General features: G+C 43.5%; 1 protein-coding gene across 1 annotated transcript in view; it reads right to left on the reverse strand.

Annotated features, from left to right (window-relative positions):
* Nucleotides 1-3,638: 3,638 nt before the first annotated feature.
* Nucleotides 3,639-26,874, reverse strand: part of LOC121575504 (ubiquitin-associated protein 1) — a 30,682-nt gene continuing 7,446 nt past the window's right edge. The window contains exons 2-7 of the mRNA XM_041888627.2: nt 19,833-19,873; nt 19,610-19,734; nt 15,343-16,134; nt 15,056-15,208; nt 7,299-7,400; nt 3,639-6,976 (exon numbers count right to left, since the gene is read on the reverse strand). Coding sequence (XP_041744561.1) covers nt 6,836-6,976; nt 7,299-7,400; nt 15,056-15,208; nt 15,343-16,134; nt 19,610-19,734; nt 19,833-19,866 — 1,347 coding nt within the window. The 5' untranslated portion in view covers nt 19,867-19,873 and the 3' untranslated portion in view covers nt 3,639-6,835. The remainder of the gene's footprint in view (nt 6,977-7,298; nt 7,401-15,055; nt 15,209-15,342; nt 16,135-19,609; nt 19,735-19,832; nt 19,874-26,874) is intronic.

Here is a 26,874-nt window from a genome sequence, read left to right on the forward strand (position 1 = left end):
CAGATACTGACTGGTTTTCTGATCTACCATTTTTTAAAAGGTATCTGTGACCAACAGATGCATATATTTAAAAAAATATATTATATCTGTATTCCCAGTAATGTGAAATATATATATTAGGGCCTAATTTATTTATTTCAATTGACTGATTTCTTTATATTAACAGTAAATTGTTTCATTTATATTTGTGTTTAGTGTACATAACACAGATCCTCGAGTTTCCCAGCCGTAGCCTGCCTAAGCTATATGCCTGTGATCAAAATCAACACAGGTAGGCATAACGTTGTTGTTTTCAAATATGTATTATTGGCTCTGGCAGTATTATTATTATCAACACTAAATAGACACTTTTTAACTATACATGTCAGAAGAAGGCAGTGGGAAGGTAGGCCCCTAAATGGCAGGTAATCCAAAGAAAGACGAGTAGGCGGCCGGTACGATGCAATAAACTTTAGTAAACTATTAACAGAATATATTTACAAAATAATACACATAGCAGCAGTCAGCATAGTACATCAGGACGCGCAACTGTTTCGACTACTAGAGTCTTCCTCATGCAGCGGGCTAGTGGAGATCCATAGCGCCCACTAGCAGCTACCCAGGCTAGCTATCTTTATAAAAGCCTGATTAGATCTAGCTTCAATCGTAGGATACCACTCTGGTTTGAGTACCAGAGCGAAGAATAATTGAATTTACAAACATCCTAGCACCCGGTTGTTATGACAGGTGTCAGTAAACATCTGCTCAAAAACTGAATTAAGTTGTTGCCAGTAACACAGTTACTCATTAACCCCCGAGATTACATAAACAGTATTGCCGACTCTGCTAGGGCGAGTAAAATGATCAATGAGGTGTTCTCTCATTTGTGTCTGAAAATAGCTAGCAAGCTAGCCAACGTTAGCCAGTTAGCTTGGGTGCTAGACTACCATTGAGGTCGGAATGCTCAAATCAACTCTACTCCTCCGCCAGAGCATCCAGTGTGCGCTCTGCTCAGAGAGCAAAACACTCGAATTTACTAACGGACAATCTGACAATGCTCTGAATAAACAAACAGCCCAGAGCGCACTCTGACACTCAAGTACATTTACGAGCGCACCCTTTGCTGCAATTAATTCTAGAAAAAGCACAATGTTCTGTCCATTCAGAGTTCAGATTTCGAACAACCATCACATGTATGAAACAAACAGATTAGCCAAAATAAATGTGTAACACATGGACAGGGAATCCCCCCAAAATGTATTGCTTTAGAACAGAGCTCATTGGCCTTAGAATGATGGGTCATGTGATACATCTCACACAGAAATGAAAGTGAATATGAAGCTAAACATAATATGGCGTCTACTTTCATTGGTTATTTTGTTGCAAACAGCGATTATCAGAATGCTCACTCCACTCTGCAAGTGCTTGCCTGTTGATGATGCCATTGCACCGTTACACAAGAGAATAGTGACTAAATCATACAGGGGCCAGGGTTGAGAAAGGTGATCAGTCTGAGGCAACCTCTGCTGCCTTGTAACAGTGGAGCAACTGGTCACGGCATTACCAAAGTAAGTCAATATTCCCAACACTGCCATCAACTGGTAGGCCTGATTACCACCAACGACGAGACAGCCTACAGATAGGAAGTGAGAGCCCTGGCGGAGTGGTGCCAGGAAAATAACCTCTCCCTCAACAAAACAAAGGAACTGATCGTGGACTACAGGAGACAGCAGAGAGAGCACGCCCCCATCCACAGGGCCGCAGCGGACAGGGTCAAAAGCTTCAAGTTTCTTAGCATGCACATCACTGAGGACCTGAAATGGTCCCTCCACATCAACACTTTGGAGAAGAAGGCTACAGCTTGTTTCGGCTTGGCCCCTAAGACCCATTCTGTCGGGCTGTATCACCGCCTACAACCGCAGGGCTCTCCAGAGGGTGGTGCGGTCAGCCCAATGCATCACCGGGGGCAAACTTCCTGCCCTCCAGGACATCTACAGCACCCGGTGTCACAGGAAGGCTAAGAAGATCAAGGACCTCAGCCACCCGAGCCACAGCCTGTTCACTCTGCTACCATCTATATTAAAGGCGGAGACAGTACAGGTGCATCAAAGCTGGGACCGAGAGACTGAAAAACAGCTTTAAGCGCCTTTGAACAGGGTATGGTAGTAGGTGCCAGGTGCACCGGTTTGTCAAGAACTGCAAGGTTGCTAGGTTTTTCACGCTCAACAGTTTCCCGTGTGTATCAAGAATCGTCGACCACCCGAAAGACATCTAGTCAACTTCACACAACTGTGGGAAGCATTGGAGTCAACATGGGCCAGCATCCCATGCAACTCAATATTAGGATGGTGTTCTTAATGTTCTTGTACACTGTGTATATTGTCCATACACACCACATATTTATACTCAGGACTCTGACATTGCTCGTTCTGATATTTCTTAACTTCTTGTTTCTTCTTTTTTTCTTTCTTGGGATTATTTGTATATTAGTATTGTACTGTTAGACATGTACTGAATTGTTGGAGCTAGAAACGCAAGAATTTCGCTGCACCTGCTTTAACATCTGCTAATCTGTGTATGTGACAAACTTTGATTTGAAGGTCTGGAATAGTAAAAGAACCATGGCATAGTTAGGGATCACATAGGAAATACAAATATGTCATGGATTTTAGCCCACTTTCAGCCAAGTTCCATTTAGGTTTTGAGCTCCTTTCCCTTTTGGTGTTGGCTGTGCTATCATGCCAACTCCTTTTCACTCATTGTTATGCCAAATGTTTGGCTTGACAATGACAACATTGGAGTTGGCAGCCAAGTGCACAAACAGATCTGAGACCAGGCTACTTGTGGTGGTCACAGGTTCTAGAAGACTGGTTACCTAAGTAGCAGTGGTGTAAAGTAACCAAGTAAAAATACTTTGAAGTACTACTTAAGTCATTTAGTGTACTTTACTATTTATATTTTTGCTTACTTTTACTCCACTACATTCCTAAAGAAAAAATGTACTTTTTACTCCCATACATTTTCCGCAGGTTGACATCTTTCATGAGTCTTGTCCTGGAGGCAGAACTGAGCAATTTCCCCTTAGATAGGCCAGCTGCAATGTCAAAATTGGCTATATTGTAGAAATTCATGAAAACAAACAAATTGCTTTTTGGTCTTAATTTAAGGTTAGGGTTAGTAGTGTGGATAAGGTTAGGTTTTCAGATTTTATGACTTTGTGGCTGTGCCAGTTACTGACCACTCTGCAGAGCTGCCTCCACAACAAGATTCATGATGAAAAACGCTAACCTGCACATTTTCCCTGACACCCAAAAGTAATCGTTACATTTTGAATGCTCAGGCAGGACAGCAATATGGTCCAATTTATGCACCTATCAATATAACACGTTGTCATCCCTACTGCCTCTGATTTGGTGGACTCACTAAACACTAATACTGCGTTTGTAAATTCGGTCTGAGTGTTGGAGTTTGCCCCTGGCCTGGCTGTCCTTAAAAAAAAGTAAATAAGAATATTGTGCCATCTGGTTAGCTTAATACAAGGAATTTGATGTATGGCATTTTCACTCATGTATGAAAATTGAGTACTTTTTCCACCACTGTACTTAAGTACCTTTTAAACCAGACACTTTTAGACTTTTACTGAAGTAGTATTTATTCAAGTATGACAATTGAGTACTTTCCCACCACTGGTAAGCAGTGTGGTTATTGCTCTATGCAGCCCCTCAATAGGCAGTCAAGCTTCAATCATATTGCTTCCACTTATACAGCTCTGAGATCTGTGTGAACACAAAAGGGCATTTTTCACACTGGCAGTTTCAAAGGGTTCCAAAATGGAACCGGGCATGGAACAAATGTAGATAGAGCATATAACCGCACAGCTCAGGCTCTGATGTAAAAGTTAGTAATGGAATATGAACAGAACAGCCCATCTACTTTGACTGAGGCAGCATAAATAAAGGCACCAATTTTTTTTTTTTTTTTATGCTGACCACTCCACAAAACTGGAAGTTTCTCGCCTTTACCCACAATGCTCAGGGAACAATCATCTCTTTGCATTGTTGTTGTCGTGTCTAACAATTGCTACCAAACCATTGTGCTGCTGTACAAACCAGGTGAAAAACATACCACAGCTAGAATGTATCGAATGACTTGTTTTCCAATAACCATTGATAAAAAACACCAACACACCTTATAAATAGTAACAGCCACACCATTGAAAAGATGTGTATGTTTAATCACATTGAAGAACTGCCAAATGATTCAGGAGAAAACAAAAAAAAAAAAAAAAAAAAAACTACATTTCAGGAGCTACCAGGAACACCACTTATTTATATCATTAAGACATAAAACTCCAGATTCGTCATATCAGACCAGCCCTTCCCAAGTCTCTCATTGACTCACAAAAAAACAATATCAAGTTAGGATTAGACCCAATAATGTCCACAATGAAAAAAGCAGGCTAGCACTTGTTCTCTCAACCATCAACATGTTCTATGTGGCTTGGCTTCTTGTGCCCCCCTCCCCAAAGAAGTCTGAGTGTTCAAAGGAAATGTACAACTTATCAGGAGGCTAAAGTTCGCCTATAGTTCAGAGCAAGGTCTGGAGGTGGCCCGGCATTTAGACGCTATGCTCACAGTCTAATAATTCATAATGGGATCTGGGGTGTTTCAGTATCTGCAGGCAAGTGGATCCGTCTGGGTTAAGTGGCACACACTGCCAAGACCATGACTGACACACTCATATCTGTATTGGCAACATGCTATCAATAGAAAGATCAAACTCTACATATGTTCTCAATGCCAGATTCTTACAATAGGCCTACATGATTTTGTCAATCTGTAACAATTGTTTGTTCACGTCTTCAGATGGCAGAACTAGATACAACCTCTGATTGAAGTGCCAATTTTAATAGTCACGTTCCCATGTACTGCTTTTCAGACCTTAATCTCATGTGTCACGAGATCTCCTTGATTACCAGAGAGATCTCCCCTTGATTAACAGAGGAGATCAAGACTTGTGTTCTATAAAGAGATCTCCCCGCGATGAAGACTGTTGTATTCTAAATAAATATTTTGTCATCTTCAAAAAGTAATCTTGAAGCGTGAATCAACTGGCTGCTTGGTTGGGAGAGGACAGAGATACTTTTATGTGAACCAAGATTCACACATGAAATGGAGAGCATCATCATGGCACTTCAAAAATACCTGTAGACTCATACACACAGATCAGTAGTCAAAAGGATCGATGCAAGGTGAAAACATAGCTATATGAAGTACAATTAGAACATAAAATATCACCCTAACGAATATGGTTAAAATCTAACTGGTAAGATGTTTTATCTTCTGACCTGTTCTTGGAAGATTTGCCAGTCCGATTCCTATGCATGACACCAGAGTGAGGCCAAAACACATTCAGATCAGCATGAATATGTGTGACGAGTCAGACAAACTCTACTCATAGTTGATAGTGAAGCATGAACTCCAATAATGAGGGGAGTAAATGACAGCAAACAATGAAATCAAATATTTTCTTCTACAGATTTCCTCCTCCAGTGAGCGTGTCTCCAGCAAAGGCCATCAGTCATTTTGGGATTTGCTCAGGGACACCAAAAGTTCACTGGGTCTAAAAAAGGTGCCAGTCAGTCACATCATAAAACATCTATTGCACAAACGTTTTGGTTGCAGAACAACCTAACATTTCCATTATTTTTCTCTTCTCTCTGTCCAGTCTATAAAATCGACCCCAATAGGGACTGTTTCAAAGCACCATCATTTTGCTTGCTTATCATACAAGATTTTTCATTTTTTCTTCATATTGATCTCATTATTAAATGTCAGTGTACTTTTTAAATAAGTCAATATCTATGTTGGTGTGGTGTCTGTGCAGTTTTTCACATCTCTGTGCCATTGGGTTTTTGGACATGTATGCATTTGGACATGTTTTATATTTCCTGCAAAATAATTGGCCTTGCAGTCTGTTCCAGTGCAGGAGGAGCCAACAGGCAGTAGTAGCAGTTATATTATTATTACTGTTAATGCACTTCCTAAAACAGAAAGCAAAGAAAGAGAACCTCTATAAAATAATGTGTGTCCTTTCGAACAGACAAATGAACAAGCAAAATGACAGCATAGAAAATATGATATCTGTGAACGCCATTCGCGGGAAGAGGGCACTTCTTGGAGTCAGTTCTCTGTTCTGCGATGATGCGCATTTGCGTTTCTAGGTTCTGCCGTCGGTCGGTCAGTAAGTCACACATGGGCCGCTTGGCGTCCCCTCCCCTCCACCATTTTGTAGGCCTGCTCTAAACAGCAGAATATGGCAGCTTAGTTAGCTGGGAGTGTTAACTGTTTATCTGTAGAAAGTAGAGCCTGGCTAGTGGTTCCTCACAGTTCTAGGTCCATTGTCTCCTCCAAGTCCCACCCACAGAGTCAGACACACCCACCAAAGTGCTGTCCAGCATCGGGTCACCTCTATATGCTCCTATGGGAAGTTCACGCCTCCTTCAAACCATCATGGAGCACACACGTTGATCGACAGAAAGGTAAAACAGGCATGTGGTCAGCATAAACCAACCCCCTCGTTTGCGTCCATTTGTCCACTGCCCCACACTCCAGGAACACAAAGGTCCCATTTCTCACTTATGTTAGTGTATGTGTTTACTATCTTTCTTGGAGTCACTGTGTGTGAGTGGGCCAGACTGGGGTCATGAGCTATATCGGGTGGGGTGAGAGTTCTCCACTCTGTGCTGTAACACGGTTGGGGCATGGGGACTGTGTGTTTAGGGGTGGACGGGCGGGTGGTACTGGGAGGAAGCCAGCCAGCCAGAGGCCTGTGGGTGGATGGTTGGTTGGAGGGCTCAGCTGGCTGTGGCGCGGGACATGAGGTCCTCCAGAGCCTTGTCCTGGTCATTGTTGTGCACCAGCAGCACCTCCTTGATGGTGTCCTTCTCAAAGCCCATCTCACCAAACCGAGTCATCAGCGACAGGAACTCCAAGGTCTGAGGAAATCATGAAAAACATGCATTGTAATTGGGAATTCTTGTTACGGACTGTTTGTGTACTTGATCGAATAAACAGATTGTTAAAAAACAAACACTTCAGAAGTATTGTGGAGGGAGGAAAGCAGTACATGCTTGGTGTATCCAAGTTCAGGGAAAACTGGAAGTGAACCCTACCTTAGGCCACTCTACATTTCTGTGTTCGAATGCATCACAGATAAGAGTTATTAGCTGGATATTAGCATCTTTGGCATGTTGAGTGCATCTGTAGAAACAGGCATATCTGTGTGTGAGAGAGATGAGAGACTGTGGATGGACTTACCTTCTCTTCAGAGTTTTGGAACATATCTAAGCACTCCTCTATGGCACTGGGATCAAATCCCCGCTCACAAAGACGGGCGTGAGTAAACAGGTACTCCAGCACCTGGGTCACAGGACGACAGATATTGTTGATCTTTAGGTGTGGGCTTCCTGTGTAAGGCCAGACTTTATCTGCTAGCTAAGGGATTGATCGACATTTAGAGAATGGTTACCTGGAGGAAAATGGGGGAGGGTCATGCTATTTCAATTTCAGTCCCGGGGAGGGTCATGTAATTTGTCAGGTTTTAGAATTAGTTGCTTATTAGGCTATATATCGTGTGCCTGATGCCGCCCCTCATCTCTGATTCTCCGCTGGGCACGCAATACAAGTGTGCCTATAGGCTATTTAGTGTGGTCCCAATCAAATGATCCATAGCCTATGGGCTATAGGCTACGAAGTGCATGCTCGGAGAAGCACAGAGCAAAGTTATATTTCTAAGATAGCTGGTAGGATGGTGTAAATACAACTAGGCTGCATTACACATGGCAATGGATATTCCAACCCTGAGCACCTGACTGCGCTTGCTGATAATAATACAAGTTATTTTGTGTGCTGCATAACCAATGGATATGCTGTATAGGCCTACGGTGGCAGTTCAGAAGGAGAGTCAAAGGCTTCTGCTGATTTGTTTTGTTTGTTGATTAGGCCTAGTCCAAAACATCCACTTTTTGCGTGCGGACTAGTCTATAGCCTGTTCAGTTTGAGAAGGAGAGCGCGAAGATGAGGAGGACCGGAGCTCAACTTTGATAGCTCAACTTAAATGTTTGTCCATGATGTAATTATCCAAGTTATTGACCAGATAAGCCAGATTCGAGTAACTTACACTGTGGTGCTGAAACTTGAAGCAGTAGCACAATCAATCGGAAATGGTGAGTAGGCATCATTCATTTCAACAGTCTTCATTTTAAATTAGACTTGACAAACAAGACGGCTTTGTGTTGGAGCCTATTTCTTCCTATTTAAAGAAATAAGAGGTAGGCCTACCTGTTTGACAGGAGGAATTAGGCTATAGGCTGATATATCCATAGATTTGTCTGTCAATTCCTCCACCCACCATCCACTCTTTAAATATCCTACCTCGGTGTCAGTGAAGGGCTGTTAAATTAAAACCAAGACTAATTGCCATAGGCCTACCTTTTATTAAAGAAAATGTCAAAAACCACAGGCCTACCCCCTTGTTAGTTTAAGATTTAAGAAAATTAAACTGATCTGATTATATAAAAGTGATCTATAACAGCGCTTTGGTCCGCAATGCTTTACGCTAGAAACAAGCTGGACAATACCCGGGAAAGACGTGACTCCGATCCATATGGGAATATCATTGTTTCATTTCTTTGACATTTAGAGGCTGAGCTACAACCTTCTATAGCCGAGGAGATGAAAAAATAAAAAAATAAAAAACTTTGGAAGAAGAGTAGCAGGCAGTTAAAGTTTACATTTTTTCTGTGTCGATAGGCCTACTTTGTCTGGGGTGGAAAGGTAGGCCTAACTTTTGAAAGTACTATGCTCAGATTCCTAACGACGTCTCAGATTGAATTATTTGCAAACAGTGACAATTTATTGCAAACAAGACCTACTCATTTGGCATTGGAGAAATATGATTAGATATACACATAGGCCTATCTTTGTCCATTCTTATCTTGTAATTTCGGTAATTTGTGTGATATTAAGAAAGATTCTGCTAATCTGTAAAATGACGTTGAATTACATGACATTTTAATAAAAATACATATTTTTTCTTGGGCCTGCAAATATGATAGATTCATGCAATGCTTTTACTATAAAAGGAGATCTTTCCACCCCTACTCTTGTCCACGGTGGTCTGCGAACCCACAACCTTCTGGTTTTCATTTCAGAGGGGTCAGATATTTCTCCATGTAACCCTTATTATAATTAACGTTCACTCCCTAAGCAGAGAGCAAGCTAATTATGAACGCAAATATGAGGTGACCAAATTCACCCCCATCTACACACAATACCCCGGAATGAGAAAGTGGAAGAGATTTTTTTGCTAATTTAGTGAAAATGAAATACAGAAATCTCATTTCAATAAGTATTCAAACCCCTTTACTATGACACTCCAAATTGAGCTCAGGTGCATTCAATTTGAGTCCAACTGTGGCTAATTCAATTGTTTGGACATGATTTAGAAAGAAACACCTGTCTATTTAAGGTCCCACAGTTGACAATGCAAGTCAGAATTGTAATGAGGCATATTTGTGGAAGGGTATAAAGCAATTGAGCGTTGAAAGTTTCAGTGGTCTCCATCATTCGGAAATGGAAAAAAATACGGAACTACCCAGACTCTGCCAAGAGCTGGCCGTCCGACCAAACTGAGCAACCGTGCAAGAAGGACCTTGGTCAGCAAGGTGACCAAGAACCCAATGACCACTGACATAAATATAGAGTTCCTTGGCTGAGATGGGAGAACCTGCAAGAAAAACAACAGTCTCTACAGCACTTCACCAATCTGGGCTTTATGAAAGAGTGGCCACTCCTGAGAAAAAGGCTTATGACAGCACGCCTGGAGTTTGCATAAAGGCACGCGAAAGACTCAGAGCATAAGGCAAAATATTCTGTTTGATGAGACAAAAATGTAACCTTTTGGCCTGAACGCAAAGCGCTATGTCTGGACAAAACCAGGCACAGCTCATCACCAGTCTAATACCTTCCCTATTGTGAAGCATGGTGGTAGCAGCATCATGCTATTGCAGGGTTTCCCATACTCTGTCCTCGGGACCTCAAGGGGTGCACGTTTTTGCCCAAGCACTACACAGCTGATTAAAATAATCAAGCTTTGAATCAGCTGTGTAGTGCTAGGGCAAAAACCAAAACGTGCACCCCTTACGGTCCCGAGGACCGAGTTTGGGAAACGCTGCGATATGGGGATGCTTTTCAGCGGCAGGGACTGATCGATTGAATTTATTAGATAATTATTAAAATACATACATAAGGGTGGTTCAACCTTAGACTGGGGGTGAAGATTTACATTCCAACAGGACAATGACCCCAAGCATACAGCCAAATCAACACAGCAATGGCTTTAGAAAAATAATGTGAAAGTCCTTGAGTGGCCCAGCCAAAGCCCAGACTTGAATCCCATTTAAAATCTGTGGAAAGACTTGAAGATTGCTGTTCACCGCCGCTCCCCATCTAACTTAACAGAGTTTGAGAAAATCTGCACAGAAGAATGGGAGGAAATCCCCAAATCCAGATGTGCAAAGCTGATAGACATACCCAAGACGACTCAAAGCTGTAATCACTGCCAAAGATGCTTCTTCAAAGTATTGACTCAGGAATGTGAATACTTATGTAAATGAATTGTCTAAACACGTTTGTCATTATGGGGTAATGCGTGTGAATCTAAACTCAGCAAAAAAAAGAAACGTCCCTTTTTCAAGATCCTGTCTTTCAAAGATAATTTGTAAAAATGCAAATAACTTCACAGATCTTCATTGTAAAGGGTTTAAACACTGTTTCCTATGCTTGTTCAATGAACCAAACAATTCATGAACATGCACCTGTGGAAGGGTCGTTAAGACACTAACAGCTTACAGACGGTGGGCAATTAAGGTCACAGTTATGAAAACTTAGGACACTAGAGGCCTTTCTACTGACTCTGAAAAACACCAAAAGAAAGATGCCCAGGGTCCCTGCTCATCTGCGTGAATGTGCCTTAGGCATGCTGCAAGGAGGCATGAGGACTGCAGTTGTGGCCAGGTCAATAAATTGCAATGTCCGTACTGTGAGAAGCCTAAGACAGCACTACAGGGAGACAGGACGGACAGCTGATCGTCCTCGCAGTGGCAGACCAAGTGTAACAACACCTGCACAGGATCGGTATATCCGAACATCACACCTGCGGGACAGGTACAGGTTGGCAACAACTGCCAGAGTTACACCAGGAACGCACAATCCCTCCATCAGTGCTCAGACTGTCCGCAATAGGCTGAGAGAGGCTGGACTGAGGGCTTGTAGGCCTGTTGTAAGGCAGGTCCTCACCAGACATCACCGGCAACAATGTCGCCTATGGGCACAAACCTACTGTTGCTGGACCAGACAGGACTCGCAAAAAAGTGCTCTTCACTGACGAGACGCGGTTTTGTCTCACCAGGGGTGATGGTCGGATTTGCGTTTATCGTCGAAGGAATGAGCGTTACACCGAGGCCTGTACTCTGGAGCGGGATCGATTTGGAGGTGGAGGGTCCGTCATGGTCTGGGGCAGTGTGTCACAGCATCATTGGACTGAGCTTGTTGTCATTGCAGGCAATCTCAACGCTGTGCGTTACAGGGAAGACATTCTCCTCCCTCATGTGATACCCTTCCTGCAGGCTCATCCTGACCCTCCAGCATGACAATGCCACCAGCCATACTGCTCGTTCTGTGCGTGATTTCCTGCAAGACAGGAATGTCAGTGTTCTGCCATGGCCAGCGAAGAGCCCGGATCTCAATCCCATTGAGCACGTCTGGGTCCTGTTGGATCGGAGGGTGAGGACTAGGGCCATTCCCCCCAGAAATGTCCGGGAACTTGCAGGTGCCTTGGTGGAAGAGTGGGGTAACATCTCACAGCAAGAACTGGCAAATCTGGTGCAGTCCATGAGGAGGAGATGCACTGCAGTACTTAATGCAGCTGGTGGCCACACCAGATACTGACTGTTACTTTTGATTTTGACCCCCCCCCCTTCGTTCAGGGACACATTATTCCATTTCTGTTAGTCACATGTCTGTGGAACTTCTTCAGTTTATGTCTCAGTTGTTGAATCTTATGTTCATACAAATATTTACACATGTTAAGTTTCCTGAAAATAAATGCAGTTGACAGTGAGAGGACGTTTCTTATTTTGCTGAGTTTATTTAATCCATTTGGAATTCAGGCTGTAACAACACAATGTGGAATAAGTCAAGGGGTATGAATACTTTCTGAAGGCACTGTATGTACATAAAGGTAGGTATATAGTGACTAGGCAACAGGATAGATAAATGGGTGAGAAAAAATATATATTTAAAGCTGCAATAAGTAACTTTTTGGGCAACCCGACAAAATTAACAGAAATGTGAGTTATAGATCTGGGTAAGATGTCTCCGACAGACATGGCAGCTCTGGTTCTAGCTCCTAAGCAACTTTGCAGTATTTCGTTTTTTTTTTTACATTATTAGCCCAGAACATTTTTGAGTTATTACATACAGCTGGAAATAATTTTTTACAAGCATTTCGCTACACCCGCAATAACATCTGCTAAATGTGTATGTGACCAATAACATTTGATTTGATTCTCATCTGTTATCCTCAAGTCTAAGAAGCAGTAGATCTGTTCTATGTGCGCTACTTCCATGCTTCCCATTTTTAAGTTTCGTTTTGCGTCTTTTACTTCCGGTCTTGTACACCAGGTTCAAATAGCTGAAAATACAACATTTTTGGTTATGGAAAAGATTTCACACCGGTTTAGATGGTAAAATGATTCTCTACACTATACTTGCTTGTTTTGTCACAAACAAGAAATTAGGCAAACAACTAGAATTTTTGCAACCAGGAAATGGCGGAGCGATTTCTGCATATTACATCTTTAATCCATTATGTGGAATAACTTAAGGGGTATGAATACTTTCTGAAGGCACTGTATGTGACTGAAATGTGTTTGTCCCACCTAGCCATCTTTCCAGAAAAACATTTTTTACCACCCTCCCAAACGTAAATAATATTGTCACATGACGACCACCCCCGTACTGTAAAAAAAGTGCACATCCTCCCACCTTCATTGAATTAACTCAAAATGTTTATGAACACAATTAACAATAATTGTATTGACCCTGTGTTTATAAACGTGGATATCAACTTTGCCTTTTCAGCATGCTTTTGTGGCACAGTCGCAGGGCTATCGGCCAGAAAGTTGAGGGTTCGCCGACCACCACAGTCAAGCTCCCTCTCCCTGTCTGTCATTAAACTACAATCAGAACCGGCTGCAGACAATGATCAGCTAGGGGGAAATCAGATTTTTTACATTTTGATCCTATATTTATAATAAAATAAGATATATGCAACACATTTTCCACCAACAGGTTTCTGTGCCAATGCACCACACAACCAATAAGCAAAGCATACCGACTTCGGGCGCTTCAACATCAAAGTTTGTGTTTTTCAACACCACAATCAAATAATTACGTACATTTCGACAAGACGGAAAATACATCCCTCCCTACCTTGTACCCAGTATCGAAGGTTGGGCTAGACAATCTTCGAATGACAAACTTTGTGTTTTGTAACAGAGGTCCCTTTCCATTCATCAAATGGCATGACAGGTGCACAGCTTGGATGCTGAAATTATATTTTAGACGAACGTGCGCAGATAGCCTACAGATTAAAACATTGTGACTGGTTTAGTTAATGCCACACAAAGGTAATACATTTTAAAAGTTAAATGACAAATATTTAGGCTATACTGAAGTGTTAGGTTGTCGGTCGGATCGGAGGAGGCAGAACAGAGCGTGCGTTGAGCTTTCCTGAATAATTGGGCATGCTGGGAGCATATGTGGCCACATTATTATAGGATGACTTGGGAGAATAATCAGCTGCAACACACAGCATATCTCAGTATCAGAAGTAAATTCAATTCAAATGACATTTTCAATGCTGTATACAGCCTAAAGTAGAATTTTGTACTCAAAAACAATAATGCAATTATTCATTACAATGTGGTGTTGTAAGCTAGTCTAGATACTTGTATTTTTCCCAGAAAAATGATCAATAGGGGAGCTTTTTGAACTGCGTGTCTCATGTCTTCACTTTATATTGAAAATTGGTGCAGCTTTAAATGATTTTATGTGTGGTATGATTGCTAGTTAGCCTATTGCAGATCTGGACAAACGATCCACCTACCACTATTGTCACTATGAATGGTGGATAGAGGCAGGATAGACAGTTAGACTGGTAGACTACATTGACCTGTGGTATAGTAAAAGTTAAAGCATAACGGAAGTACCAAAACACCTTCATATGCAAGCAGATGAGGAAATTTGGCTAGGATATTAGAAATTATAGTCAAACCTGCAAAAGAGCAAAAGTAAACCAGGGGGAAAAAAACGCACTACCCTCCAGTTCCCAATATTTTTTTAAACACAACCCTCCCCAAAGAAAAAAAAAAGTTTGACAACCCTCCCCTATTTTGGACCAGTCCCCTCACCCCAGTAATTTTCTAACTGTCCCTTAATATTCTTTGTTGATTATAGGGATAGCTAAATCCACAATATTGTACTCGAGTGATGCTTGAGGATAGGTAGCCAAATAAAGCTAGCTGGCAAACTGTCAAAATTCCACTGCATATCATGACATTGTTGGCGAATGTTTATTCACTGTTAACAAGCCCCTAACATGTCTGTTGTGTCTGATGTCATCATAGTGTTGAGGGTGGCATTAAACCAAGGTGGTGGATGGTGTGTCGAGACAAAAAACGCTGCGTAAATTCAATGTATTTATTCACAACCACCATCCCCATTTTGTTGCCTGGTGGACTTCTAAAGCCACATGTTGTGAACACACACAATCACATAACGCAGGCACCTGATGATTTCAGAGTCAACCATGACACACAATCACCTGGGCGCAATGGGCAGTGAGTGAGTGACATCAAATAATAAAATAGAACATTTCTTTATAATTGATCTCTATGGAGAAATGGGCCTAGGCTGCTGTGGTCGGGAGGAGGGAGAGCGGAGGGGCGCACCTGCTCCACGTTCTGGCCTCGCCTCTGCATGGCCCGCAGGACCCCTTCGTAAGAGTAGCCCATGGCCACTATGGTCTCCACACATTGCCGCTCACTGGGGGACAGGCTGAGCAGCGCCCCACTGCACGGGAGAGGCGGAGGACCTGCACTTATCTATTGAGGGAGAGAGAGTTGTAGCGTCATATCTGTATAAGGGTAAATATATATATCTTCCTGTTGTCCACAAAACATTTAGTAATTGAAACTAAGCAGGGCCCACTACGCATGTGTGTGCGTGCAAAGCTCACCTGCTTTGGTGCCCCATTTTTGGTGTGTTGGGTGTGACTGGGTGGCTCCTCTGTCTTCTGCTGGGGTGCCGGTGGGCTGCCGTTGGGTAGGCTACGTGGTACAGGCGGCGGACAGTAGGAGTCCCCGGGGTCTGACAGCTTAGGGAAGGTCAGCGAGCGGATGTTGCAGGGCCGGTCAGGGTCCATTGTCTGTCCCCGAGACAGATCCCCAGCTCTGTCCATGTCCAGTAGCGCCACCAGCCCGTTGGGTTTGTGGGCAAAGCCCGTTTTGGCTGGAAGGCTGGTGGCGAGGAGCTGGGGTGGAGGGGTGCTGCCTCGCGATGCTGGCCTGGGTTGGGGTGCCTCAGGCGGGGATACAGACTGCGGCTGCTGCTGGGGCTGTGGCTGGCTCTGGAGGATGTTGCGCAGCTCCTCCCTATCGTCCAGTGTCTTGAGCTCCAGCTTGTCAAAGGGGTCCTCCTCGCGCTCAAAGTCAGCCAGGTTAAGGTACTGTGGGGTCGGGATGCTGGGAGCGGTCTGCCTGGCTGGGGCAGGCAGCGGGGTGAGAATAGCGTTGTGGTGCAAGCTGGCCATCAGCGGGTTCATCGCGGGCGGGAGAGCGTCCTGCTCCTCGGCAGGGCATGGTCTCTTCCCCCCGCAGGCCAATCCCCCGTCAGGGTCCTGGGCAGGGGCTGAGTGCTCCCTGCTCTCTAGCTCCGCCCTGGCCACCTCTGCAGCTCGGGCCTCCGCCGCCCTGGCCTCAGCCAGCTCCGCCCCCCAGCGCACGCTCCGCCTCTCCAGGGAGAAGTCATACTGCAGTGCCCAGAGAAGAGGGAAGAGAGAGAACCAGCAGGACTAGTTAGTGAGCAGCAGCAGCCACGGGACTAAAGGAATGGAGATTAACCAGATTCTGTCGGATTGATTAAGTCATGAGATATGTCTCATTCATGAGGAGTAGAGTGGCTTGCGAAAGTATTCACCCCCCTTCGCATTTTTCCTATTTTGTTGCCTTACAACCTGGAATTAAAATTGATTTTTGGGGGGTTTGTATCATTTCATTTAAACAACATGCCTACTACTTTGAAGATGCAAAATATTTTTTTGTGTGAAACAAAACAGGAAATAAGACAAAAAAACAGAAAACTGGAGCGTGCATAACTAAGTCAATACCTTTTGTAGCAATTACAGCTGCAAGTCTCTTGGGGTATGTCTCTATAAGCTTGGCACATCTAGCCACTGGGATTTTTGCCCATTCTTCAAGGCAAAACTGCTCCAGCTCCTTCAAGTTGGATGGGTTCCGCTGGTGTACAGCAATCTTTGTCATACCACAGATTCTCAATTGGATTGAGGTCTGGGCTTTGACTAGGCCATTCCAAGACATTTAAATGTTGCCCCTTAAACCACTCGAGTGTTGCTTTAGCAGTATGCTTAGGGTCATTGTCCTGCTGGAAGGTGAACCTCCGTCCAAGTCTCAAATCTCTGGAAGACTGAAACAGGTTTCCCTCAAGAATTTCCCTCTATTTAGTGCCATCCATCATTCCTTCAATTCTGACCAGTTTCCCAGTCCCTGCTGATGAAAAACATCCCCACAGCATGATGCTGCCACCACCATGCTTTCACTGTGGGGATGGTATTCTCGGGGTGATGAGAGGTGTTGGGTTTGCACCAGACATAGCGTTTTTCCTTGATGGCCAAAAAGCTACATTTTAGTCTCATCTGACCAGAGTACCTTCTTCCATATGTTTGGGGAGTCTCCCACATGCCTTTTGGCGAACACCAAACGTGTATATTTTTTTCTTTAAGCAATGGCTTTTTTTCTGGCCACTCTTCCGTAAAGCCCAGCTCTGTGGAGTGTACGGCTTAAAGTGGTCCTATGGACAGATACGCTAATCTCCGCTGTGGAGCTTTGCAGCTCCTTCAGGGTTATCTTTGGTCTCTTTATTGCCTCTAATTAATGCCCTCCTTGCCTGGTCCGTGAGTTTTGGTGGGCGGCCCTCTCTTGGCAGGTTTGTTGTGGTGCCATATTCTTTCAATTTTTTAATAATGGATTTAATGGTGCTCCGTGGGATGTTCAAAGTTTCTGATATTTTTTTTTATAACCCAACCCTGATCTGTACTTCTCCACAACTTTGTCCTTGACCTGTTTGGAGAGCTCCTTGGTCTTCATGGTGCTGCTTGCTTGGTGGTGCCCCTTGCTTAGTGGTGTTGCAGACTCTGGGGCCTTTCAGAACAGGTGTATATATACACACACATACACTGAGATCATGTGACACTTACATTGCACACAAGTGGACTTTATTTAACTAATTATGTGGCTTCTGAAGGTAACTGGTCGCACCAGATCTTATTTAGGGGCTTCATATCAAAGGGGGTGAATACATATGCACGCACCACTTTTCCGTTATTAATTTTTGGAAACAATTTTTTTCATTTCACTTCACCAATTTGAAATATGTCCATTACATGAAATCCAAATAAAAATCCATTTAAATTACAGGTTGTAATGCAACAAAATAGGAAAAACGCTAAGCAGGATGAATACTTTAGCAATGCATTGTATCTCTGCATGTGTAGTTCCCACCGTAAAGCATGGAGGAGGTGGTGTTATGGTGTGGGGGGTGCTTTGCTGGTGACACTGTGATTTATTTAGAATTCAAGGCACACTTAACCAGCATGGCTTCCACAGCGATAAGCCATCCCATCTGGTTTGGGCTTAGTGGGACTATCATTTGTTTTTCAACAGGACAATGACCCAACACACCTCCAGGCTGTGTAAGGGCTATTTTACCAAGAAGGAGCGTGATGGAGTGCTGCGTCAGATGACTTGGCCTCCACAATCCCCCAACATCAACCAAATTGAGATGGTTTGGGATGAGTCGGACGGCAGAGTGAAGGAAAAGCAGCCAACAAGTGCTCAGCATATGTGGGAACTCCTTCAAGACTTTTGGAAAAGCATTCCAGGTGAAGCTGGTTGAGAGAATGCCAAGAGTGTGCAAAGCTGTCATAAAGGCAAAGGGTGGCTATTTGAAGAATTTAAAATCTAAAATATATGTTGATTTTTTAAACACTTTTTTGGTTACTACATGATTCCATATGTGTTATTTCATAGTTTTGATATCTTCACTATTATTCTACAAGGTAGAAAATAGTAAAAATAAAGAAAAACCCTTCAATGAATAGGTGTCCAAACTTTTGACTGGTACTGTACACATATAAAAAAAATATATACCGTATATATATATATATATATATATATATATATATATATAAAAGGGGATTGGAAATTACGCAGACAATTACATTGATAGAAGCCACAATCTATATGCAATATTAAAGCTGATCCACCCCTAAAACAAACAAATACATTATCACAGTATTCCTATACTGGACTTCATGGCTGTCGCTTGCCTTTCTACTCCATTTTTCCAACTGTTAACGACAACGACGTAGTGGTGGAGCGTCGACTCCAAAATAATTGATTCCTCAACTCCTTGCACGTCGACTCCGTGTCGACTCCCATTTCTGAGTGTCAAGATTCAGTATTTTTGAAACGGAGGAGACTAATTAGTTGCCGTACTTCCGAGAACACAAACACTTGCATCTTTCATAGCGCGCTAGCAAGGGACGGAGAGGGGAGGGGCACAGTATAGGCAGGTCGGCCACCAGGCAGACAGAGTCAGAACTGTGCACTAAGCATATCTATCGGCAATCAAAAGCTGTATCTCGCAATACAATGCTTTCTCTCACAATTTCTTGGCTTGCAATGTCTCGCAACTTCAGTAAACCAGGGCCTATCATCAATGAATAGGCTAGGATATTTTGATGAGAGAGATGGAACACTTCGCTCTCACGGTCACACACAGTATCTGGGCATGTGCATGGGTTCGCTTCACGCTGTTCACAGTGTGGTAGCGAGGGCACCAAAACAGCGGAGAAGTTGAGCCTCGCGCTTCAACGCTCTTAGCTGTTACGGAATTTGACCAACTAGGCCTATGCCATTTACTTTCTTCATCTAGATCATATCGCTGTGTCAAACTTCAAATTACACAACTTTCCCCAGGCCTTTATAGCCTAATCGTCTAGTTAGGCTATAACACGGAAAATAATGTTTTGTGATAACTGCACTGTGACCGTAATTGTAGATTTCTTTTTAAAGCGTTTCGGTTTGGGATTTTTCTTAACTTTAAGGATCCCAGACAAATATAAAGGGGGTGCTATACAAATCACCCTCTAGCATCCCAGTCATTGAAACCCTTGATGCAACAGTGCCAGAAGTCAGATGACTTACCTGCAGGTCGGCGAGCACAGAACCACAGTCGGGCAGGCAGATGCCAACGGGAAGCCCCACTTTGGCAGGGCAGCGGAACTTATCGTTGATTTTGAAGGGAACGTCATCAAGGTAGCTAATGGGTCCTGGAAAAACAGGTTGAGAAGAAGGCCTGAATGAAAATGACACCAAAATGAGCAGATGGATGGAGAAGATGAAGAGGCAGAAAGAGAGACACACTCACCATTGTTGTGGGTATCAGACTTCCTAGCAGCCATTTAGAGTCTAAAACACACACACACACAGGGCTCATGAGTGGACGTAGTGAAACAAAACCAAGATATCAACACCACATCTACCATTACAACTCTATCCCTGCCTGTCCATACCTGACCAGAGTGGCATTATGGTAAGGTTACAGGTTTTGGATACATAAAAAAAGAAGCAAATCACATTTTAAAATTGCATTTACATTTTGGTCATTTAGCAGACGCTCTTATCTAGAGCAATGCATTCAACTAAAAGGTATGTAAGCCCACATATCACTGTAGATGTTTCAACAGTCATGTAGCCTTTATCAGAACGAGTATAAGGTGGCTTGCTTCTGGTGAAGCTCCTCCCCATCTCCCCCAAAGCTCCCAGACAGCTCAGTAAGCCCCCCCCTCTGTGCAGGCAGTGGCATGTCCTCAGGTGCACAGGACCAATTAGGGCTGGGCAATATATCATTTACTGTCAAATGTTACAAATATTGTGATGACGTATTTAACGGTATTTTGTGTTTAAAGTTGCAATATGTAACTTTTTGGGCAACCCAAACAAATTCACATAGAAATGTGTGTTATAGATTTGTGATTCTAATTGAAAGCAAGTCTAAGAAGCGGTAGATCTGTTTTATATGCATTATTTCTATGCTTCCCGTTCTTAAGTTTCATATTTGCGTCTTTTACTTTCGGTTTTGTACACCAGCTTCACACAGCTGAAAATACAAAATGTTTGGTTAAGGAAAATATATTTCAGTGGTTTAGATGGCACAATGATTCTCTACACTATATTTGCTTGTTTTGTCACACACTGAAATTAGGACAACTATTAGAATTTTAGCAACCAGGAAATGGCAGAGTGATTTCTACATAGTGCATCTTTAATAATAAAAAGTTCTAAATATGCTTTATGAGTAGCTTATGACCCTTGGGTGGCAACACAATTATACGGGATTTAAAAACGGGTCTTTCTCCATTCTGATTGAACAGTATAAAACAATCTAACTTCCACCAAAATAATTTAAGCATTCATCAATTTCTGCATTTCCTGCACTTTTGTTATCATTTCCAGACAGTGCCACGCAGGGCTGCATGATATGGGCAAAACATCTAGGCCTAGTTTATTGGTGTAGTTGGAATCATGGAAATATAATTATTATTGTAATTAAATACTTGGAATATAGTGGGCAGCACTTTGAATACATTGTTGTTTGACATGACAAATGAATAAGCCAGAGAGGAATTATTGTGACAGGGTAGGACCAAAGTGTTGGTCAGAGTTTCCCAGGGGACCCTATACAATGTTACATTCCCCTTATTCGTGTAGCTAGCTAACATATTCATGCTTCGCCTATTCCTCTCTGATTTAGAAGATACCGTTGCACCAACAACATGCTGATCTAGGCCTACACCAGCACTGATATCAGGCGAGCTAGGTTTGTTCTGACTTATTATATTTAGCTAGCAAACTAACTAGCGATTAGCATTAGCAGCTAACATTATTTATTTTCAGTGACAACTTGCTAAGAAAAGCCTAACTGTTTGCAAACAGTACGATATAAACTAAGTGTCATTATAGAACGCTTTGAAAGCAGCATCGTTGTCACCAACATCTTGTTGCGTTTGACCATGCAGACCAATGAACAGCAAGTGAAGTGCTCTTATTCTTTTTTTTCTGTACTTTTACCTATTTTTCCTCCCCAATCTTGTGATATCCAAATTGGTAGTTACAGTCTTGTCCCATCGCTGCAACTCCCCTACGGACTCAGGAGAGGCGAAGGTCGAGAGCCATGCGTCCTCCGAAACACAACCTTGCCAAGCCACCCTGCTTCTTGACACACTGCTCGCTTAAACCGGAAGCCAGCCGCACCAATGTGTCGGAGGAAACACAGTCCAGCTGGTGACCGAAGTGAGCTTGCAGGCGCCCGGCCCGCCACAAGGAGTCGCTAGAGCAACACCAACAACTGATCTCCTTGAGTGAAATGGGTCAGGGCTTGTTGTGGGAAGCCGCATGCGGGCAATGATGTATAGAGTGCATTCGGAAAGAAATGACCACTTTGTTACAGCCTAATTATAAAATGGATTAAATACCAAAAAAAAATGCTCAATCTGCACACAACACCCCATAATGACAAAGCGAAAACAGGTTTAGAAATGTTTGCAGATCTATTAAAAATAAAACAGAAATACCTTATTTACATAAGTATTCAGACCCTTTCCTATGAGACTCGAAATTGAGTTCAGGTGCATCCTATTTCCATTGATCATCCTTGAGATATTTCTACAACTTGATGGGAGTCCAACTGTGGTAAATTCAATTGATTGGACATGATTTGGAAAGGCACACACCTGTCTATATAAGATCCCACAGTTGACAGTGCTTGTCAGAGCAAAAAACAAGCCATGAGGTCGAAGGAATTGTCCGCAGAGGTCCGAGACAGGATTGTGTCGAGGCACAGATCTGCAGCATTGAAGGTCCCCAAGAACACAGTGGCTTCCATCATTCTTAAAAATTGAAGAAGTTTGGAACCACCAAGACTATTCCTAGAATTGGCCGCCCAGCCAAACTGAGCAATCGGGTGAGAAGGGCCTTGGTCAGGGAGGTGACTGACAGAGCTCCAGAGTTTCTCTGTGGAGATGGGAGAACCTTCCAGAAGGACAACCACCAATCAGGCATTTATGGTAGAGTGGCCAGACGGAAGCCACTCCTCAGTAAAAGGAGCATGACAGCCCACTTGGAGTTTGCCAAAAGGCACCTAAAAGGACTAAGATTCTCTGGTCTGATGAAACCAAGATTGAACTCTTTGGCCTGAATGCCAAACGTCACGTCTGGAGGAAACCTAGCACCATCCCTACGGTAAAGCATGGTGTGGCAGCATCATGCTGTGGGGATGTTTTTCAGCGGCAGGGACTGGGAGACTAGTCAGGATCGAGGCAAAGATGAACGGAGCAAAGTACAGAGAGATCCTTGATGGAAACCTGCTCCACAGCGCTCAGGACCTCAGACTGGGGCGAAGGTTCACCTTCCAACAGGACAACGACCCTAAGAACACAGCCAAGACAACGCAGTGGCTTCGGGACAAGTCTCTGAATGTCCTTGAGTGGCCCAGCCAGAGCCCGGACTTGAACCTGATCAAACATCTCTGGAGAGACCTGAAAATAGCTGTGCAGCGACGCTCCCCATCCAACCTGACAGAACTTGTAAGGATCTACAGAGAACAATGGGAGAAACTCCCCAAATACAGGTGTGCCAAGCTTGTAGCGTCATACCCAAGAAGACTAGAGGCTGTAATCGCTGCCAAAGGTGCTTCAACAAAGTACTGAGTAAAGGATCTGAATACATATGTAAATGTAATTTCAGTTTTTTTATTTTTAATAATTTGCAAACATTTCTAAAAACCTGTTTTTACTTTGTCATTATGGGGTAGTGTGTAAAATAATGGTGGAAAAAACAATTCAATCAATTTTAGAATAAGCTGGTTATTTATTTCACCTTTATTTAACCAGGTAAGCCAGTTGAGAACAAGTTCTCATTTACAACTGCGACCTGGCCAAGATAAAGCAAAGCAGTGCGATAAAAACAACAACAGAGTTACATATGGGGTAAACAAAACATAAAGTCAAAAATACAACAGAAAATATGTATACAGTGTGTGCAAATGTAGCAAGTTATGGAGGTAAGGCAATAGGCCATAGTGCAAAATAATTACAATTTAGTATTAACACTGGAATGATAGATGTGCAAGAGATGATGTGCAAATAGAGATACTGGGGTGCAAATGAGCAAAATAAATAACAATATGGGGATGAGGTAGTTGGGTGGGCTAATTTCAGATGGGCTGTGTACAGGTGCAGTGATCGGTAAGGTGCTCTGACAACTGATGCTTAAAGTTAGTGAGGGAGATAAGAGTCTCCAGCTTCAGAGATTTTGCAGTTCGTTCCAGTCATTGGCAGCAGAGAACTGGAAGGAATGGTGGCCAAAGGAGGTGTTGGCTTTGGGGGTGACCAGTGAGATATACCTGCTGGAGCGCATACTACGGGTGGGTGTTGCTATGGTGACCAATGAGCTAAGATAAGGCAGGGATTTGCCTAGCAGTGATTTATAGATGACCTGGAGCCAGTGGGTTTGGCGACGAATATGTAGTGAGGACCAGCCAACAAGAGCGTACAGGTCAGTGGTGGGTAGTCGCTCTGGATAAGATGTAGTATATGGGGCTTTGGTGACAAAACGGATGGCACTGTGATAGACTACATCCAATTTGCTGAGTAGAGTGTTGGAGGCTATTTTGTAAATGACATCACCGAAGTCAAGGATCGGTAGGATAGTCAGTTTTACGAGGGCATGTTTGGCAGCATGAGTGAAGGAGGCTTTGTTGCGAAATAGGAAGCCGATTCTAGATTTAACTTTGGATTGGAGATGCTTAATGTGAGTCTGGAAGGAGAGTTTACAGTCTAACCAGACACCTAGGTATTTGTAGTTGTCCACATATTCTAAATCAGACCGGCCGAGAGTAGTGATTCTAGTCGGGCGGGCGGGTGCAAGCAGCGTTCGATTGAAGAACATGCATTTAGTTTTACTAGCATTTAAGAGCAGTTGGAGGCTACTGAAGGAGTGTTGTATGGCATTGAAGCTCGTTTGGAGGTTTGTTAACACAGTGTCCAATGAAGGGCCAGATGTATACAAAATGGTGTCGTCTGCGTAGAGGTGGATCTGAGAGTCACCAGCAGCAAGAGCGACATCATTGATATACACAGAGAATAGAGTCGGCCCGAGAATTGAACCCTGTGGCACCCCCATAGAGACTGCCAGAGGTCCAGACAACAGGCCCTCCGATTTGACACATTGAACTCTATCTGAGAAGTAGTTGGTGAACCAGGCGAGGCAGTCAGTTGAGAAACCAAGGCAATTTTTTCTGCCAATAAGAATGCGGTGATTGACAGAGTCAAAAGCCTTGGCCAGGTTGATGAAGACGGCTGCAGAGTACTGTTTTTTTATCAATCGCAGTTATTATATCGTTTAGGACCTTGAGCGTGGCTGAGGTGCACCCATGACCAGCTCGGAAACCAGATTGCATAGCAGAGAAGGTACGGTGGGATTCAAAATGGTCGGTGATCTGTTTGTTAACTTGGCTTTCAAATACTTTCGAAAGGCAGGGTAGGATGGATATAGGTCTGTAACAGTTTGGATCTAGTGTCACCCCCTTTGAATAGGGGGTGACCGCGGCAGCTTTCCAATCTCTGGGGATCTCAGATGATACGAAAGAGAGGTTGAACAAGTTGCAGAGGAGGGTGCAGAGCTGGTGGCCGGGGTAGGGATAGCCAGGTGGAAAGCGTGGCCAGCCGTAGCAAAATGCTTATTGAAATTCTCGATTATCGTAGATTTATCGGTGGTGACAGTGTTTCCTAGCCTCAGTGCAGTGGGTAGCTGGGAGGAGGTGCTCTTATTCTCCATTCTCCAAGATAGCCTTTGCTTTCCTAACTGATTCTGTATGTTGGTTCCTGACATCCCTGAAAAGTTTCATATCGCGGGGGCTGTTCGATGCTAATGCAGTACGCCACAGGATGTTTTTGTGCTGGTCAAGGGCAGTCAAGTCTGGGGTGAACCAGGGGCTATATCTGTTCTTAGTTCTGAATTTTTTGAATGGGGCATGCTTATTTAAGATGGAGAGGAAAGCACTTTTGAAGAACATCCAGGCATCCTCTACTGACGGAATGAGGTCAATATCCATCCAGCATACCCGGGCCAGGTCAATTAGAAAGGCCTGCTCGCTGAAGTTTTTTAGGGAACGTTTGACAGTGATGAGGGGTGGTCGTTTGACCGTGGACCCATTACGGACGCAGGCAATGAGTCAGTGATAGCTGAGATCCTGGTTGAAGACAGCGGAGGTGTATTTAGAGGGTAAATTAGTCAGGATGATATCTATGAGGGTGCCCATGTTTACAGATTTAGGGTTGTACCTGGTAGGTTCCTTGATAATTTGTGTGAGATTGAGGGCATCTAGTTTAGATTGTAGGACGGCCGGGGTGTTAAGCATATCCCAGTTTAGGTCACCAAGCAGTACGAACTCTGAGGATAGATGGGGGGCAAACAATTCACATATGGTGTCCAGGGCACAACTGGGGGCTGAGGGGGGGCTGTAGCAAGCGGCAACAGTGAGAGACTTATTTCTGGAAAGGTGGATTTTTAGAAGTAGAAGCTCAAACTGTTTGGGCACAGACCTGGATAGTATGATAGAGCTCTGCAGGCTATCTCTACAGTAGATTGCAACTCTGCCCCCTTTGGCAGTTCTATCTAGACAGAAAATGTTGTAGTTGGGGATGGACATTTCTGAATTTTTGGTGGCCTTCCTATGCCAGGATTCAGACACTGCTAGAACATCAGGGTTGGCAGAGTGTGCTAACGCAGTGAAAAACTAAAACTTAGGGAGGAGGCTTCTGATGTTAACATGCAAGAAACCAAGGCTTTTACGGTTACAGAAGTCAACAAATGATAGCGCCTGGGGAGTAGGAGTGATCCTGGGGGCTACAGGGCCTGGGTTAACCTCTACATCACCAGAGGAACAGAGGAGGAATAGAATAAGTAGAAGGCTCAAGGCTTTAAGAACTGGTCTTCTAGTGCGTTGGGTACAGAGAATAAACAGGGCAGATTTCCGGGTGTTGTAGAATAGATTCAGGGCATTATGTAAAGACATGGATATGGAAGGATATGAGTACAGTGGAGGTACACCTAAGCATTGGGTAACGATGAAAGAGATGGCATCACTGGAGGTACCGATTGAGCCGGTCTCCGCGTGTATGGGTGGTGGGACAATGAAGCTATCTGAGGCAGGTTGAGCGGGACTGGGGGCTTTACAGTGAAATAGTACAATAACAACTAACCCAAACAGCAAGGCATATTGACATGGGAGAGAGGCATAAAGCAGTCACAGGTGTTATTCGAGAGGGCTAAGACAACAACTGGTAATGGCGACTAAAGTTTAGCTGAGGCTAAACAGATAAACAGGATGGGGTACCGTGTTAAGGAAC

The sequence above is a fragment of the Coregonus clupeaformis genome, chromosome 10 (assembly GCF_020615455.1).
Source record: "Coregonus clupeaformis isolate EN_2021a chromosome 10, ASM2061545v1, whole genome shotgun sequence".
NCBI classification, from domain to species: domain Eukaryota; kingdom Metazoa; phylum Chordata; class Actinopteri; order Salmoniformes; family Salmonidae; genus Coregonus; species Coregonus clupeaformis.